General features: G+C 39.3%; 1 protein-coding gene across 2 annotated transcripts in view; it reads left to right on the top strand.

The window, feature by feature from the left end:
- Positions 1-17,710, top strand: part of R3hcc1l (R3H domain and coiled-coil containing 1 like) — a 90,541-nt gene extending 72,831 nt beyond the window's left edge. For both annotated transcript variants that reach the window (XM_041662029.1, XM_041662030.1), the window contains 4 exons: positions 2,924-2,994; positions 3,862-3,957; positions 4,424-4,564; positions 16,962-17,710. In XM_041662029.1, the coding sequence (XP_041517963.1) occupies positions 2,924-2,994; positions 3,862-3,957; positions 4,424-4,564; positions 16,962-17,029 (376 nt within the window). In that variant the 3' untranslated portion in view covers positions 17,030-17,710. The remainder of the gene's footprint in view (positions 1-2,923; positions 2,995-3,861; positions 3,958-4,423; positions 4,565-16,961) is intronic.

Here is a 17,710-nt window from a genome sequence, read left to right as displayed (position 1 = left end):
GACAGGGTTGCCATGTAATCCCAGCTGGCCTCATACTCTTCCCTAATTCACCCTTTTGAGTGCTAGGATTTTAACCATAAGATGCCTTTCTTGGCTTAGTTCAGTTGTATACACACAACAGTTCTTTACACTCACAATTCATTCAGTTTTATATTATTAAATGTAGTGAGGAGTTCAGGGGTGTTACAAGTGGTCTTCAGAACATTTATGTTAACCCTTGATATGTATGTGGATGGTACATTTTAGAAGAAGGCAAAGGAATCAGAAGTATATATATTATTTCTAGCTTACAATAAAAAACAGAGCCAGGAACAGAAAGCTAAGCCTGAAGGTTATTAAGAAAAAGATGTTCAGCGTCTAGAAGAGAGTTAATATCAAGGAGTATACTTCAGTATTTCAGTCCTGCTGTTGAAAATGAATCAAGTCTATCTGGTGCTGCAAATTTAAACTTAAAATTCAGTTTATTTCTATTCCAGATGCCCAGATTATAGAAATGCTCTGCCAGATCCCAATTTTACATTGAATTTGTAAGATTCTGTTTCAGAGCATAGCTCCTAATTCTTTCTTAAAGGATCAGAGAGAGAATATTTCAGGTAGCTCCGTGTGTCTCAGAACAGCCATAGGCAGGATGTGAACAAATGAGTGTGGTTGAGAAAGTAAAACTTTATTTATAAAAATGGTTGGCTTTTGGTTTTGGTTTAAGATAGGATCTAGGTAGCCCAGGCTGGCCTTGAACTCTTAGTCCTCAGCTTTCAGAAGTGCTAGGGTTTACCACATCTGCCTTTGTCTTAGTCTCAAGGAAGAATTGTGAGGTAAAGTACTAGAATAGATGAAATTAACTAGCAGTTATATACTTGTTTTATCAGTTAAGCTCCATTGGGGGAAGACAACTGAAAGAAAACAGGAATGGATTCTGGAAGACATTTAATCTATACCATAAACCTTAATGTAAATGTGTAGTGTAGGTAAGTCATTAATTCAGTTTTGTTAAGACCCAGTATCAGGTGCTGTTTAGTTCCTAATAGATCCTTAAGCGCAGTCAATAAGACTAAGTCTCAAATTCGAGCTACCTTAGATTATTATTGATAAAAAGTAGACTGTCATTAATAAAATAGGGCCATTTTGCCCATGTCCAGAATTTCTTCAGAGATTATTGGGTTTTGCTGCAATTTTTGTTTTTGAGAGTTTCTTTCTATGCAGCCTACGCCAGTCTTGAACTCAAAAATCTTCCCATCTTCACCTCCTCAGTATTGAGTTTTAGGCTTTCTGGGCTTAAGGATAGTTAATTCTTTTGAGTCATTTGCTTCTCTTTGCTTTGTCTCTTCCTAACTATATCTGTGAAAGCATTTTCTATAAAATCTAAAGCCATTCTCAAAAGGATTTAAAAGGACTGAAGTCTCAAGGGCTAAGATGAGGCTTTTAGCTGTCAAGGTCTTTCCCATCTTTTCTACTCTGCAGCAGAGGCTCTTACTGTTGAACTCAAGTTTTCACTCATGTGGTCATTTTATAACATGGTCCAGCTTAAGTCAAGTTTCCTTTATTACTTTTTCTGTCAAGGAATTTAAGAAGGGAAAGCTATGTTAGTATTTTTCTCTTATAGTGGCTTATAAGTTTTTAAAGGTCATGATGCAGAGTGTATAACCATAACTGACTCAGATCCCAGAGTCAACTTTGCTTCATCACCATCTCCATCAACATTAATCTCCTTGGTGATTATTGCTATTAATAATAAAATTAATGAGCACTGTTGGTTTAAAAGTTGCCTTCCAAGTGCTCATTATCATGGTCTTGGCCTGTTGTGGACAATCTCATTTCTGTTTTTTTCATCGATGGCTAGCTTCCATCATGCCTCAAGGTGCTAGGCAGGCTGCTAGGAGAGAAAAAAAATACCAACAAGTCTTATCCAGTTGTGGACCCTGGGAGCTACAGTAATGATTCCTGCAGCCAGATACGTCCATCAGTGCAATAGTAGTACACATGAGTTGGGGTACAGGTGGTAGCCACTCGCTGTCTGATTAGATTTAAGGCCTGCCTAGCAGGAGGAATTTATGCCTGGTACTGTGAACATGATTAAGAACCTGTAGCTGGAAAGGTCATAGACCCCAGGGAGAACTTACTACTGTCATTTTGCTCAGTTGGTATAGTATCCACACACCTTTTAAATGCTTAGGAGTTGGGCATGGTGAGGGTGGATTTAATCAAACTAAAATGTATTCGTGCATTAAGGGAATTCTAAATATATATACATATATATTTAAATGTGTGTGTGTTGTAATCCTGATATTCTTTGTGCTCACTGTGTAGCTCTGTTTTAAACTAAAAAGGTAATTTTATTTCTAGTATTAAATGTTCATTGTTTCTCTTTTAAATTTTTCTGGCTAACTATGGTTGTTCCTTCCCCCCACCCCCATATACACACACCTTATTTTCCTTCTACAACAAGAAAGAGTAGTAAGCATTTGTGAATATAGTTGTATTTTTTATTATTTGACTTACTTATTTTTACAATTGAATTACATCTCTAGTAGTGTAGTACGCATCCCAACACACAGGTTACATTTGCATCAAATCCAGGTGACTTCCCTGACTTCCTGTATTCCTCTTTAGCTCCTTTGGCTTCCCTTTTCATCCCTTCTCATTTCTCCTCATAAGGACATCTCTTGAAAATAGTGCATTAAATACTTTACATCTCCAGCAGATTTGTGAGGATTAATTAGTTGGCATCTATAAAATGCTCCCAGGTAATTCTTTATGATGGTATTATTGCTTTTAAATTTTAGTGGCTTCTATGTGCCAGGCTGTTTTTATTTTTTATGTCACTATCCCTATTTCTCTATCTTATGAAATGCTTTGTAAGACTATTTTAAAGACATTTCATAAAACAAATTTTAAGAAATGTAAAAATTGTTTTCTTTTGTTACAGAAAGAAAGGATTTGATATTAAATGGGTAGATGATACACATGCCCTAGGAATATTCTCCAGTCCAATCACAGGTATCTGTCTAGTGACTCTCAGGAATTCCAGGTCCCTCCTACTGTTTATCTACTCCTACTTCTTGTTCTTATTTCTCTTCTTTTCCAGCCAATTGGAACTTTGCTCAGCCAGTATCTGTAGTAGAATAAATACTGGTTTTTGAGACACGTGGCTTGGTACCCACATGTTCTCTCCTTCTCTTTAATCTACTAGCATTTGGTATTTGGAAAGGTAGGTACATCCTCCCAGGCTATTTGCATACATAAATGTCAGGCATTATGAAGACCATGGTGAGTCTAAATTTTACAGTATTTTTTCCCCTCAGACAAATGAATTTGAAATAGTGTATCTGGTGAGATTACTTGTAGTAGCTCATCTCTAAATATATGGTTGGTCTTTTGCACACATACATATTCTGGGCTCATAACCGAGCTTATGCAGAGGAATCCACAGCAGTCAGAGTTGCTGGCTTGCTAGTTCCTGTCTGAACCATCTCTAGAGCATGGGTTTTTGTGGGCTAGATAAAATATTTTTGGCTTTGTGGAACAAAAATCTTCTGTCGTTACCAGCATTGTAGCAAAAATGGCAAAAAAGCTTCTATCCTCACCTAACCTGGGTATTGTAGCAAGAAAGCAGCTACAGTGTGCAAATGGGTATGACTCTGTTTATAAAACTTTATTTATAAAAACAGAAAGTCCAATGGCTGAGTTTGGTCTAATCTCTGTTCTAAAGTGATTTAGTGTGCAGATGTTCTGTATTGTAGGATCTTCTTTTTTCTTGCCATGAAAACCAATAAACATAACTTCTAAGAATAAATGCTTTATAAGAAATTACCCTAAGTTTTCTTCTGCATCACTTTACTTCCTTATGTCTGTTTTTCCTCGCAGCTCGTGATGCTCTGGGGATTAAGCATACCATGGTGAAGATTCGGCCCTTGTCACAGGCCACAAGAGCAGCCAAGGCCAAAGCTAGAGCTTGTGCTGGTGAGCCCACAACCTCTGCCTTTGTTCCTGATAGATGGTGACGTCTTTGTTCATTTCAGCAGTTTCACACCATCCAGAACGCAATAGACACTGTGTGTGTGTGTGTGTGTGTGTGTGTGCGCGCGTGCGCGCGCGCGTGTGCTAATACTTCTATTGGTATGATTTTAAGGACAGAAATAATGCCCTCTGAGCAGCCACTGGAAGTGTGGGAGAGACTAAGGGTGAGCAGTACAGTGACCAGCTTCTGATGACATTTCGGTTGTTGGATCCTAATGCAGATAATGCAGCCAGGGTTGTTTGTGCTTTGCCATACTAATTTCCTCAGATCATCATCTATCGGGGTTGTATTAATTACTGCTGATACCACCCTTGTTAGTCTGTTTTGTATGTTAATTACTGAGTTAAATCACTTGTAGCTGTAGTAGTTTCTCTTCCTTACTGCTTCTTAATCCTTTTTTTCCCCCAGAGTTTCTCCAGCCAGCAAAGGAGCGACCTGAGACTTCAGCAGCTCTAGCCAGAAGGTTAGTCATCAGTGCCCTTGGGGTTCGGAGCAAACAGAGCAAAACAGAGCGGGAAGCAGAGCTCAAGAAACTGCAAGAAGCCCGAGGTGAGTTGGCAATAGTGGTCTGTGGTCCACAGGGGTCCACTAGGAGACCGATGCTGAAAAAGGAAAAGAATGATCTCCATCCCATCGGATCATTTCCATTTCTGAGGAAGCTCTGAAATCTATGGAAGTTGTTTTCAATCCTTACATTCAAGAGATGTAGTCAGGATTTGTCTCCTGTTCACACACCAAGGCATCTGGTTAATTTACTCTTATGAAGAGATAGGCTCCACCTTCTCCCCTGTTTCCTGGCTTTTCTACAGCTTGCTCCAAACCGAGAGAAAATTTTCCTCTGAAGACTTCAGTCTCCCAGACCTTGTTTGCTGTTTTTACTGGGCCATGACAGTGCCATAGTGTAATGAGATGACTTAGATCTTTGGTAGAAGGTAAATTAAGGCAGAGCCAGTGACTGATATTGGTGATAATGACCTTAGCAGGGATTTTTGTCTTAAGACAGTCTGAGGAGATCCACCTGTCTTCTGATTTCTTTCTAACACTTAAGAATTTTCAGAAAATAATTCCACAGATCCACAAACAGAGTTTTTCTTTCTTAGAGGTTGGAGTCAAGCTTAAAATACATCTTCTTTTTATAAACTGTTGAGTTAGAGTCGGACTTGACACAGAAGTATTCTTTTAATCAGCCCTCAAGCTTTAGACAGGCTCTTTGTTTTTACTTAATATCTATAGAATCAGTGAAGACAATTCTGAAATTTTCACTTACCAAAAAGTAACTTCATTTTTTCTTTAAACCAACTGAAGTTTCAAACTCCTTGTTTATTGCCAATCTAAGAAGGCCATTAATACTTCCTGTCCACTATGCTTTGGTGATAACAAGCAGCTTCTGGACTCTCAGCTGCACTGGCCAGATAACCAGTGAGTGAGAGCATCATGGCAGGTGTTAGGGGTTTAGAATTGGACCCAACTAATTTACCTTAATGATTATAATGAGGCAATTTTGTTTTTGTGTTTTTTCTAATGTATTGTTCATTAAAAGGTTTCTTAGAAAAAGGAAAGGATTGCTTTTGTTTTTGTAGATAGTAAATAACAGAACTGGATTAAAGTAGTGTAGTAATAAGGGCGGCGGGGCTGATTCCCCAGCACCCCAGCCGCCCGCTCTGCTAGCTTATGCCCCGAAATAACAACACACAAACTGTATTCATTTAAACACTGCCTGGCCCATTCTCTTCTAGGCTAATTCTCACATATTAATTTAGCCCATTTATAATCATCTGTGTGTAGCACCCCAAGGTGCGCTTACCAGGGAGATTCTAGCCTAGTCCATCCTGGGTCGGAGCTTCATCCCGGGAGCGGGGCATGGCGTCTCTCTCTGAGGCGTCTGCCCCCGAGAGAGCTGTGGAGTCTCTGACCTCACTTCCTCTTCCTCCCAGCGTTCTGTTCTGTTTTCTCCTCCCACCTATCCTCTAACCAATAAAATGGGCCAGGGCAGTGCCTTTATTAGCCAATGACCTTCCTCCATCATTTCCCCTTTTTCGGTTTAAACAAAAAAAAAAAAAAAGGCTTTAACTTTAACATAGCAAAATTACATATAACAAAACAGTTATCAAGTAAAAGTTACAATAATCTTTATCATAGCTAAGGAAAACTATAACTATAACTAACTATTCTTAACTCCATCAAAGACTCCAGAAAGATATAATATTACCTAAGTAAATAAGAACTAAGAAACTTCAAACTCTAGAAATGACAAAGACATCTCGCTGCCTGGACAGTCACCCAGAGTTCTTTTGTACCGTTGGGGCATCCATCTTCAGCCTTCAGGCCCTTGGTATCCAGCAGACATTTCCATAAAGCAGGAAAATTCAAAGTCAGTTCAGTCACTATCTGTTGTGTCCTACAGAATGTCTCGCAGACTCTTTCATGAATCAGGAACCCCGAAAGATCATCTCACCTTAGGCAAGTTCAGTAGTCCTCTCTCTGCGGGTTCTCTGTGTCCAGTTTATGCAATAGTCCAGGCAAGAGCAATTTCTTGCCCAAATGGCTATCAAACTCCATAAGGATCCTCTTCGATGCCCATCTTCCTCTTGAAGTACATTGTTGCTGCCAGGAGCAGAGTGTCTCATTGTCATGAAAAGTCCTCAGTTATTAAAACATCAAATGTCCTATTCTGTAATCTTTGAAAGACATGAAGAATGTCTATCTAAAATATATCTCTATATATCTAGAAAATCTAACTAACATGACTACAAGCTTTACTATTATCGATGATTATCCATTAACAACCTATATTTCTTAATTATACAGTACATATTTAAATGAACTACACAATCACAATACCTTAATCAAAATCAGAAACACTTATACATATAACAAAATTGACCTTAAATCTCTATCAATAAAGCAAAATCTATACTAATGTAAATTATTCATACCTATATCATATCACCCTTTAAATGTAAAAGAACATTTATAAACATTTTTTGGGAACATGGGCGCAGTTATTTCTCTCCAAACTGCTTCCTGCTGAATGGGGGCGTCGTTAATTAGGTCTTTCATGGTATAACCTGTGTGCTAGTTTCTTCTCAGTTGGCAGTTGAGCGAAGCAATTTTCTGGAGATGTTCACAACAACCCTTCAGGAGGGCGTGGTCCATCATACCAAATCGGAATAGAAGAAATGAACAGGGTCTCATCCTCTGTGAAAACAAAATAAGAAACTCCTTTCCAAAGCATCATGTCCTTAGATCCAAATTTCAAATTCAAGGCATTTTCAAAATATCTATGTTGGATTAGTTCAGCAGCATTTATAAATAAATATCTTTTAGCATCTGTTGCTCCTTCCTCAGCGTTTAAATAATTTAAAGAGAGCATAATAGCATACAGTATCAAGATTCTCTGTGTATTTTCCATCTTTGTGCAGCTTTGTTTTAACCTCTATTTGTTTATTTTTACTTTTAACTCTTTGCTTTTTGAGACAGGTTCTCTGTATCTTTGACCTGAAGTAACTCTGTAGACCAGGCTGTCTTTGAACTCTCAGAGATCCGCCTGTCTCTGCCTCCCAGGCATTCAGGATTAAAGGTGTTTGCTACTACACCTTGAACTCACAGAGATCTGTTAGTCTCTGCCTTCTAGGCACTGGGATTAAAGGCGTGTGCTACCACACACAACAACTCTCTTCCTTTTTTTTGTTTTTTACTTTAAGAACTTCAACTTTTAGTCTGTATATATTTTTAACACACTTTAAACCATTTAAAAATTTTCTTTGTCTCTGAATCTCTCTTTACTGTATATCTCTCTTTTTTTGACCACATGAGTCTTTAATTTGGCCCCACGTTGGGCGCCAAATGTAGTAATAAGGGCGGCGGGGCCGATTCCCCAGCACCCCAGCCGCCCGCTCTGCTAGCTTATGCCCCGAAATAACAACACACAAACTGTATTCATTTAAACACTGCCTGGCCCATTCTCTTCTAGGCTAATTCTCACATATTAATTTAGCCCATTTATAATCATCTGTGTGTAGCACCCCAAGGTGCGCTTACCAGGGAGATTCTAGCCTAGTCCATCCTGGGTCGGAGCTTCATCCCGGGAGCGGGGCATGGCGTCTCTCTCTGAGGCGTCTGCCCCCGAGAGAGCTGTGGAGTCTCTGACCTCACTTCCTCTTCCTCCCAGCGTTCTGTTCTGTTTTCTCCTCCCACCTATCCTCTAACCAATAAAATGGGCCAGGGCAGTGCCTTTATTAGCCAATGACCTTCCTCCATCAAAGTAGAATGTATGGCATCCTTAATCCTTCGTTAATTTATCCCTGAAGAAAATGACTCTTGGGTGGTAACTACAGTTATCTCAGAGGGCAAATAAAAGGGCTTGGGGGCTGTAGCCCAGTTGTAAAGCATTTGGGTAATATGCCCAAGGCCTATTGAACAGTCCCAGCATTGAACAAAAAGCAAGCCAAAAAGGGTGAGTAGAGGATAATGACAGTGGTATCTAGTGAAGATATGACTCCTTCTGCATATGTCATGCCTTCCTGTAAATATCACCTGTGTTGCTATGAGTACTGCAGCTATTGCTTTGCTTGAATAGTATCTGAGTGTCCTCTAGTTCTCGGCAGGCACATCAGCATACTGTTTCTCTTGAAGTATTTGTTTTAAATGCTTTGTTTTCCAAAGGACATTTCCGTGGTGCAGTTTAAAAATGAGACTGTTGGCCGAGTGAGCACCCTGTTGCTTTTATTTTATTTTATTTTATTTTATTTTTTGAAGTGGAGTTTACTCTGTAGTCCTTGCTGTCCAAAACTTACTATGTAGCCTAGGCTGCTTTTGAATTTATTGGAGTCCTACCTCCGATTCTGGGGTGCTGGGATTATAGATGTGAGCTGCCGCTGCCATGCTAGCATCTCTGTTGCTTTTTAAAAATGAAGAACCTTTCATTCTTGTGTATTTGTTTATCTGCAATGGTGTTCTCACTGTTGCCTGTGCTGAATTTGTAACCATCCTGCCCCAGCTTCTCAGCTTCCCTGGTAACTGGAATTCGAAAGCAGTTTGGGTTGTAATAACAGACCAAGGGTAAGTTCTGTCTGTTAATGTGTGGATTACACAGAAGACCCTCCCATTAGTCTATATCTGGGCTCTTCTGTTCTTTGCATCTGAGAAAATGAAGTCGGGGAATTTCTCTTTCTGTTATCTTTTGTACTGAGCATTCTTAAGGAGTTGTATGGAGTCCAGGCATTTCACTTAGGTGTGTTTTGTTCCTCTCCTTAAGACTTTGAGTCCAGTGGGGACTGTCTGCATTAAGCAAACCACAAAGCAGGGATTACGTTTAGATATTTTAAGCAGTCGTTTTCTTTTCATAGCTTCGCTCTCCTGCTGCACTCTCTCTCCTCTTTCTCTCCATGTGGTGTTGGGACTGGACACGGGGCCAGTGGAAGTCACTGAGCTACACCCCAGCTTCTCCTCTCCTTTTATTTCTGAAAATTTTTAGTATAAGAAGTGGATAGGAAGGTTTTGCTGATGAAAAGGACAGGAAGGAAGCTCATAGTGTCGTTTTGATATCATTGTCTTGATACCTCTGATTCAAGATACTGTTTCCAAGTTCAGAACTGGCCCCAGAAAGTTAAGTCAGTCCTAGGTTACCCACCTAGGAAAATGAGAAGAGAGATTTGAATGTAGGCTTCTTTAATTAAAACTTATACATGTTTTTCCTGTGCTTTTGAAGGGTTTTGGAGACAACTGCTATTTTCTCAAAAATAACTACCTTTGTAAATAAATTTTTAAGTCCCCAGAGAATGTACTATAATAGGCTTCTTTTTAGTTATAGATGCCAAAGGTTAGCTAGCAACTTTAGTATGACTTTATTTCTTTAGTATGACTTAAATCTGTGTAGTAGTCTAAACATGTTCCTCCTTTGTTTTCCCCCCCTAATTTGTTTTTCTCTGTGTAACAGCCCTGGCTATCCTGGAACTTGCTCTGTAGACTAGATTGGCCTTGAAGTCACAGATCCACCTGCCTCTGCCTCCCAAGTGCTGAGATTAAAGTCATACGCTGCTACCACCGGCCTTCCTTTTTTCTTAGTAGAAATCTAGAACATCTGAATGTCATTCTGTACTAGCAGCCCTTTACTATAAAGTCAAGGGCAGATCATTAAGGAAATAAAGGAATCTGGGCTGTAATAGAGCTGTTGTTATTTAACTATCTGAGTGACTTTGGGCAGGTCAGTTATCACTCTTTGTCCACTTTCCAACTAAGTGGAAGTAATGCTTGCTCTGCCTAACCATGGAGAAGTTTTTGAGCACAACATAATGTGTAAAAATGCTGAGAAAGTGCTTTACAAATTCAAAATACTGTTCTGTCTTCTATGTTAAAATATGACATGAGTGTGTGTGTGTGTGTGTGTGATGTACTGCTGTTCTCCCATTGCACATAGGAGATGTTGCTGATCAGTCATGACAGTCTCCCTTGGTAAGAACTGACATCCTATTGCCAATAGATCAGAATTTGGATGGACTGAAATCTATCCAGTAGTCTCTCATAGATTCTTTCATTAATATTGTGTCATAATCTGACCCTTCTTTGTGTTGCATGAAGAATTCTATTGACTGCCATGTTGTGGAGGACAAAAAAGGTACATGACATGTGCTCATTCTCTCTGTATGAATGATGTTGGCTTCTTTAGTTTTTCTTCATAAATGTTAGGGAATTTTAGTCTGAGCTTTCTCCAACACCACTCCCAAAAGAGTTGAACACACCTAATCTTTTGAGTTTTCTGATAGTATTTTTTTTATTCTACTTGGAGCCTACTAACATTTTAGTGGGACAGCTTATATCTCAGTCCTTTAAGGGAGATTCATAAACGAAAGCTAGTTCTGAAAAAGAGTTGAGAAGGAAGTGCCAGATCATTTACAGTAGATAACACTGTGAATCAAGAGGGAGACCCTTTAGTCCATTGTTCTTGAGCATGAACAAAGTCTTCTGGTCCAGCAGAGTACACAACAGATCAGAGCTATACTCAGAATGGGGACTGGAAGCATAGATATCTCTGAGTGCTTTGGACTTGACTTAATCAGGTGCTTTCAACCGGTGATTCATGCTGAATGATGAAACCATATAAGTAAAGGACTGAACACAGGAATGTCTGTGAAATTTTTTCATGTTCGCTACTCCAAATATTTGATTGCCGACTAAAATTAGAAATGTATATCATTGCTTCTCAGAATAAGCTGCACTTTCATCTTCAAAGTCTGCTATAATTATACTTCATAATTTAATTTTATTCTTAGGAGTAGGTGATTAACTGCCTGGTTCTAAAAGGCCAACATTGGTTCATAGGGCTAAAGCAGAGGAAGTAAACCATTTGATCATGTAGTTTGATTAGGTCAATCACTACGAATGTGGAATCATCTGGACAGTGCTTGCTCTTTTGTAGTCAAACAGATTTACCCATGGTAACTAACTCTGAGAAGCCTTCTTATTATGCATTCCATTATCCCTCAATGCTGCATTACTGACCATAATCAGATTTTCAAGGCATTTTTGTAGCTTTTTTTCCTGCCCTATTATCTGAAGTCCACTTCATTCCTAACCATGTTATAAATATGTAAAATTTTTTGTAGATGTGTAATATTTACCTTTGTATTTTTATTTTTTTGGTTGCTTCTAAGAAACAAAAAATGTCAACAGTCTGACTAACTGACCATGTCAAGCCTTGCTAAAATAAATAGTACATTATTCCTTGTGCTTAATACATTGCAAATAATTTTCAGTTAAATGGGTCCTGATGAGGTCTGGATTCTATTTTCCTAGTTGTACTGATGCTTATATAAATACTTGATAAACTTTATCTGAAGCCTTGCTAAAATTAAGAGGTTATGTAGACTGCTTACTTCTTGATCTGCCAAGACTGTCAGGGAATAAAGGAAGGCAATTACATTTGCCCAGGCTTGTTCTTCACAAAGCTTGCTGATTATTACTCTGTAGGTGGCTACAAGTGGGTTTGGTGATCATTTTTAAAGTGTCCAAGTAAATTTTGAAAGTCTTTAATTTGCAGCCCTTCTCTTTCCTTCCCTTTTCTTGCCAAATAAAGCATGACCCCAGAGTGTTCCCTTTTCAGTCTTCAACACATCTCCTCCCTCACTGAGAAGCGGTAGCTGACTGCTCCCCAATTTCAATCATCTTGTTCAATAGGCATTTCTGTCCATTTATTTTTCATACTGGGGATAGAAGTCTTCAGGGCCAGTTGATGTAAATGTTTCAGGTTAATCATTCACTTCTAATGTTCTGTTCTCTCAGTTCCTTGCTCTCACAGCTGCTGTGGGCTGTTTAGTCAGTTTACTTTCTATTTTTAATAAAGGCAGTGTTAATGACAACTTTTTTAATGCAGTCAATCATTAAAATTCCTTTGAAAAAGGAAGATGTTTCTGTCATTTAATTTTTCCACGTGCTTTTCCTTGAAGGGGAAGCCCAGCCAATCACCTTGTTTGTAGGGTGTGATCCCCTTAGGCTAATATTTACTTATAAAATCTTGCGGGTGTGCTTCCTGCTTCCTCTTTGTTTTTTCCTGTGCTTCGTGGGAACTCTGGCTTTGTAAGTCCCCCTTTTCTTACCCTTATTAAAGCTAAATATTTTATACTAAAGCTAGTCTGGTTAATTCTATAGACCACCCGCCAACAGTTTGGCGCCGATCATGAGGCTTAATCTACAGTCATATATGTTTGTCATCTTTATTTTTAGGATAATCAGGTTTTTTAGATACATAGAGATTATATTTAGTGTAGATAGTATAATCTTCAACCTCTTCGAAGAACTGTAAAAAATGGCCTTTAATCTAACCTAGAATTCCATGACAACGAGACACAATCACTCCTGGCAACACCGCTCTACTCCTGAGAGAACATTGAGCACCAAAGACACTCCACTGGGAGCTTGTCTTCTTGGCAGAACTGGCCTTTGGGTAAAGAAAAGCCCATATTTCGACTACTGACAAAGATACAAAATATCCATAAGTGGATAAAACAGATTGTCTTATCTTGCCAAGACAGGGTAGGATAGTTCTAAAAATGTTCCTTGCCTTTGATAATGGTATGTCAGTTATGTTAGGCCTTAGCCAAAGTTGGTTGACTCAACATTGCAAATGAGACTTTGAGTGATTGCCCAAGTAGTCAGTTGTCACTACATTTATTGCACATTTTGGAAGTTTCTCGTTTGTACTTCCTGGTTGCTTAAATAATATTACTTCCCTTCTCAGATCTTTGATGGAGTTAAAGATTAGATAATTGTAGTTACTCTCTACATTATTTAGACTCCTTAAAATAAAATGTTTAGTAAAACTTTTGTTATATGTTTCTTGCTTAATATTGTTTGTTATTTGTAATTTTATATTTATTATTTGTTCCTATTGTATATAGTTGTATTTGGTTTGGTTCTGTCTTATTTAGACAAAAGGGGGAGATGAAGTGGAAGCCCAGCCAATCACCTTGTTTGTAGGGCGTGATCCCCTTAGGCTAATATTTACTTATAAAATCTTGTGGGTGTGCTTCCCGCTTCCTCTTTGTTTTTCCTGTGCTTCGCAGGAACTCTGGCTTTGTAAGTCCCCCTTTTCTTACCCTTATTAAAGCTAAATATTTTATACTAAAGCTAGTCTGGTTAATTCTATAGACCACCCGCCAACATTTCCTTTTTGCTATTTTCAGATGTTAGGATAGTAGAAAGTAGGCTGCTGAGTGAGGACCTGGGTTCCAGCCTCAGTTCTTCCTGATTATTTAGCCCTAGCCAAGTTACTCCAGCTCCCCGGGCCTGTTCCCTGTCTCAGAGCTGGGCATTGCTTACAAGTCCCATTTGACCATGCCCCTCTGGGTTTCCTATGCTTCATGTTCTCACTACTTCTTTGTGCTTCTCAATTTGTTTTCCTGCTCTTTAACTAGTGTTACATGCCTTGCCACAAGAATTTACACACACACCAAGAATTAGGAGTTTTTTGTTAGCAGGCATTTATCACTAGACATATTTCAAAATTGTGAAACTTTCTAAACTTCACAAAGATGACACAGTATCTGTGCTGGTGTAGGAGTTCCTTATGTTTATATGTTGCTTTTATTGGATGAATAAAGAAACTGCCTTGGCCTAGTTGATAGGACAGAACTTGGGTAGGCGGGGTAGACAGAACTAAATGTTGGGAAGAAGGGCAGAGTGGCAGATGCCATGGGTCTTCTGCCTGAGACGGAGGCTGGTTAGAATCTTGTCGGTAAACCACAATCATGTGGCAATACACAGATTAACAAAAATGGGTTAAATTAAGATGTAAAAATTAGCCAATAAAAAGTTAGAGCTAATGGGCCAGATAGTGTTTAAATGAATACAGTTTCTGTGTGATTATTTTGGTGTAAGCTAGCCGGGCGGCTGGGACAAAGGACCCGCTCTCCTTACAACACTACTGTGTTTTATAATCCTGGAGGCATACACATTCGCACCAATATGTCTAAGCAGAGCATGTGGTAAGTCACACTAGTAAGCCATGTGAGACCAAATAGCCTCATCTGGTTAAATTTGCCACCAACAATGAATTTTGACCCAAACTTTAAAATAAAAAACAAAACTTTATTTTGAGAGCTGTTTTGATTTCAGACTCATGAATTATAGGTTGGCCATATTTTTCTATTGTTTAATAGATAATATTTCTGATTTGTTTCCTATCTTAATGAAATTTTTTAGTTCTAGTAACTCATTTTCCTGGTTTCTTTGTTTTTCCTTGGAATTCACAACCAGTTTTTGACTATTTCATCCAAGACCGCTTTGCATTTAAATCTTACCTAATTTGTCTCTTTTTAAGACTCAAAACCATACTACTTTCTTAAGTAATCCTGGCATCCTTTGGATAAATCCATTATCCTTGGCATTGCTCATGTAGGACCGACCCAAACCTGCCTGCTTTGCAGCTGAGTCTTTAGTATTAATCAACTCTCAGTTCACAATTTGTTGATCCTCATTTTTGCCTCATGTAACTTTGCTGCTATATTCAGATGATGCCACAAGATGGTGCCCAAATAGCAAGGAATTTCTCTGTCTCACATTCCCAAGTGTCAGTCAACTTCCTTCCCCTTAAAGTACAGTCAAGTATAATTCAGAGAGCTTGTAAATGATTTTTCTGATTTGGAAGATAGATTGAAATGGCAAGTGTTAATTCTAAACTCACCTTGATTTCTGTAATCCACCTGGTTCATGACTTGAGGCATCTTTTTAGACGTCAGACTAGAACTAGAATTCTTAAAAGGAAGTAGCCACGGCTTATGATATGCATTTTCTAGTGTTAAGGTAAATGGCTGTCAGCCATAAGATTAGAACCAGTGTCATTTATAAAAGAAACTCTTTACATTGTGATTAATAACAATAGCAAAGTTAATAACAATAGCAAAGTTAAGTGGCAATGAAAACAATTTTATGGTTGGAGGTCATAACATAAGGAACTATATTATGTATTAAATGGTCGCAGCATTAGGAAGGTTGAGGAACATTGCTCTAGGATATTTCTGGTTCCTAAGTGCTCTGCAAAGTTCTGGCACAGGTTTGCCTCTGAATTGTTTCTCATTAAACTTATGGTCGGGAAATAGTGAAATCCACAGGATGCTGCTGCTGTTTGGGCAGTTTGAAAGGTTAAAACATATTGGTGACTTAGTGGTTAAGAGCACTAGCTACTCTTCCAAGGACCTGGGTTCAATTCCAAATCCATATCATGGCTCACAACCATTTGTAACTCTAGTTTCAGAGAATCCAACCTTCTCTTCTGGCCTCCAAAGGCACTAGGTATGCAGGTGGTACGTAGACATACAAGCAGACCAAACACTTAAGCACACAAAAATAAATAAAACATTTAGTTCATATTGAAATTTTTTTTTATTTTTAATATGTTCAAAACACAAGGAGTTATGGGCAGTTACTTGAAAGTACCAAACCCACCTGTAAAGAGTAGACTTAAACACCCACTAGCAAAACTAGCAGCTGAGTCCTACTAGGTTCTGACTTACCAATATAGTTTTATTTTTTTTCAGATCTTTACTCATTATTCAGAAACCATACAATGGGGTCTGAGGAAATGGCTGATTGTATTAAGACACTTGTCACTAAGCCTAATGGCCTGAGTTCAATCTTGAGTCTTCAGGGTCCACCTGTAGGAGAGAATTGACTCTCGTGCGTTGTCCTCTTACTCCACATGTCATGGTGCATGCACACAAATGAACACACACACACATGCTATAAAACATGGCGGGGGCAGTTTACAGTCACTACCCTAGTTTGGCTTCCTATTGCTGTGATAAAGACTGACTAAAACTAACCTGGGGAAGAAAGGGTTTATTTCATCCTGTGACTCCTAGGTCATAATTTATCACTGAGGGAAGTCCGGGCACCTGGGCGGGAACTAAAGCAGAAGTCTGGCAAGAATGCTCCTGACGTGCTCCTCGTGGCTTGCTCAAGGGTGGCACCACCCACACTGTTCTGAGCAGCCCTCCTGGATCAATCACTGATGAGAAAAAATGCCCCACAGACTTGCCTACAGGGCAGTGTGATGAGGCATCTTTTTCAGTTTAAGGTTCCTCTTCCCACATGACCTGAGCTTGTGTCAGATTCACAGGAACTAAGCGGTGCAGTTAACCTGAGGCTGAAGCTTAGTGGTACAGTGTGAGTTTAATTTGTGTGAGTTTTATCTTCAGCATGGCAAAAAGAAGAGAAAAAATAAAATAGGGAAAGGGGTAGAGAGGAAAAACTAAAGAACAAACTGTCTCAGAGTAGTATCAGTCCTACAAATCACTTGGAAAGTTAAAAAGTTGTTAACCTCTGGACTCAGGTGTACTGGTCAGGAAATCTACCTGTCTCATGAATAAAGTTTCTTGTTATTTGATTAAAGGAGACTCACTGGCTATGTGAAATATATGGTCATATGATTAACATTGACCCTTATTTACAGAGAGAAAACGGTTGGAAGCCAAGCAACGGGAAGACATCTGGGAAGGCAGAGGCCAATTTGCAGTTTGAACATCACTTACTGAATTAGGAAATGTGCTCATATTCTTGAGACAAGAAGATCCTTCCAGAGCTGTGTCCATGCAGATGAGCATGTTAAAGAAACGTGAACAAAAGACTGGAGGGCATAGCAAGAACAAGGAGTCCTGTCCTCACCCTAAAGTCAAACTGTCCTCCTGTGGTAGATGTTAAAAGGAACCATCAAGAGAGAAGAAAAATGGAGCACGTGACTTCTGAGAGTCCTCTGGGTAGAAGAGGTCGTGTTAGTGTGGGTCACACTTCCAGGAAGTCTAAAGCAAGTACAAAGCAGAACAAGATCCAAGCCTGCAGTGGTAGGAGTCGGAGACCCACGTGGCAGGGTATTCCTTAGTACTTGATGAGGTTGAGAACAGCAGAGGGGGTGGCGGGAAGCTGTTCACAGAGACGGAGGTGCCTGATGTGCTCGATGTGCTCGGCAGATAATCTACACTGCTGGCTCTGGACTCTAAAGCCAGTGAAGCACAGCACATGTGGGCGTTTGGACTTCTGAGCTGTACTAGGCTTGGTGCCTGATACTGCTCCAGCTGCATAGCAGCCAGCGGTCTCTCCCTCCTTCCTCACAGTAAGCTGGTCCTAGGGAGCTGAGTGCCAGCTCTAATTTAAGCAGTAATATGTTGTGAGAAGGTGAGATTAAAGACTATTTTACAATATTAA

Source organism: Microtus oregoni, unplaced genomic scaffold (assembly GCF_018167655.1).
Source record: "Microtus oregoni isolate MIOR12 unplaced genomic scaffold, Mior012 000012F_ref0000307, whole genome shotgun sequence".
Classification (NCBI taxonomy): domain Eukaryota; kingdom Metazoa; phylum Chordata; class Mammalia; order Rodentia; family Cricetidae; genus Microtus; species Microtus oregoni.
This window is presented reverse-complemented; position numbering and strand designations above follow the sequence as displayed.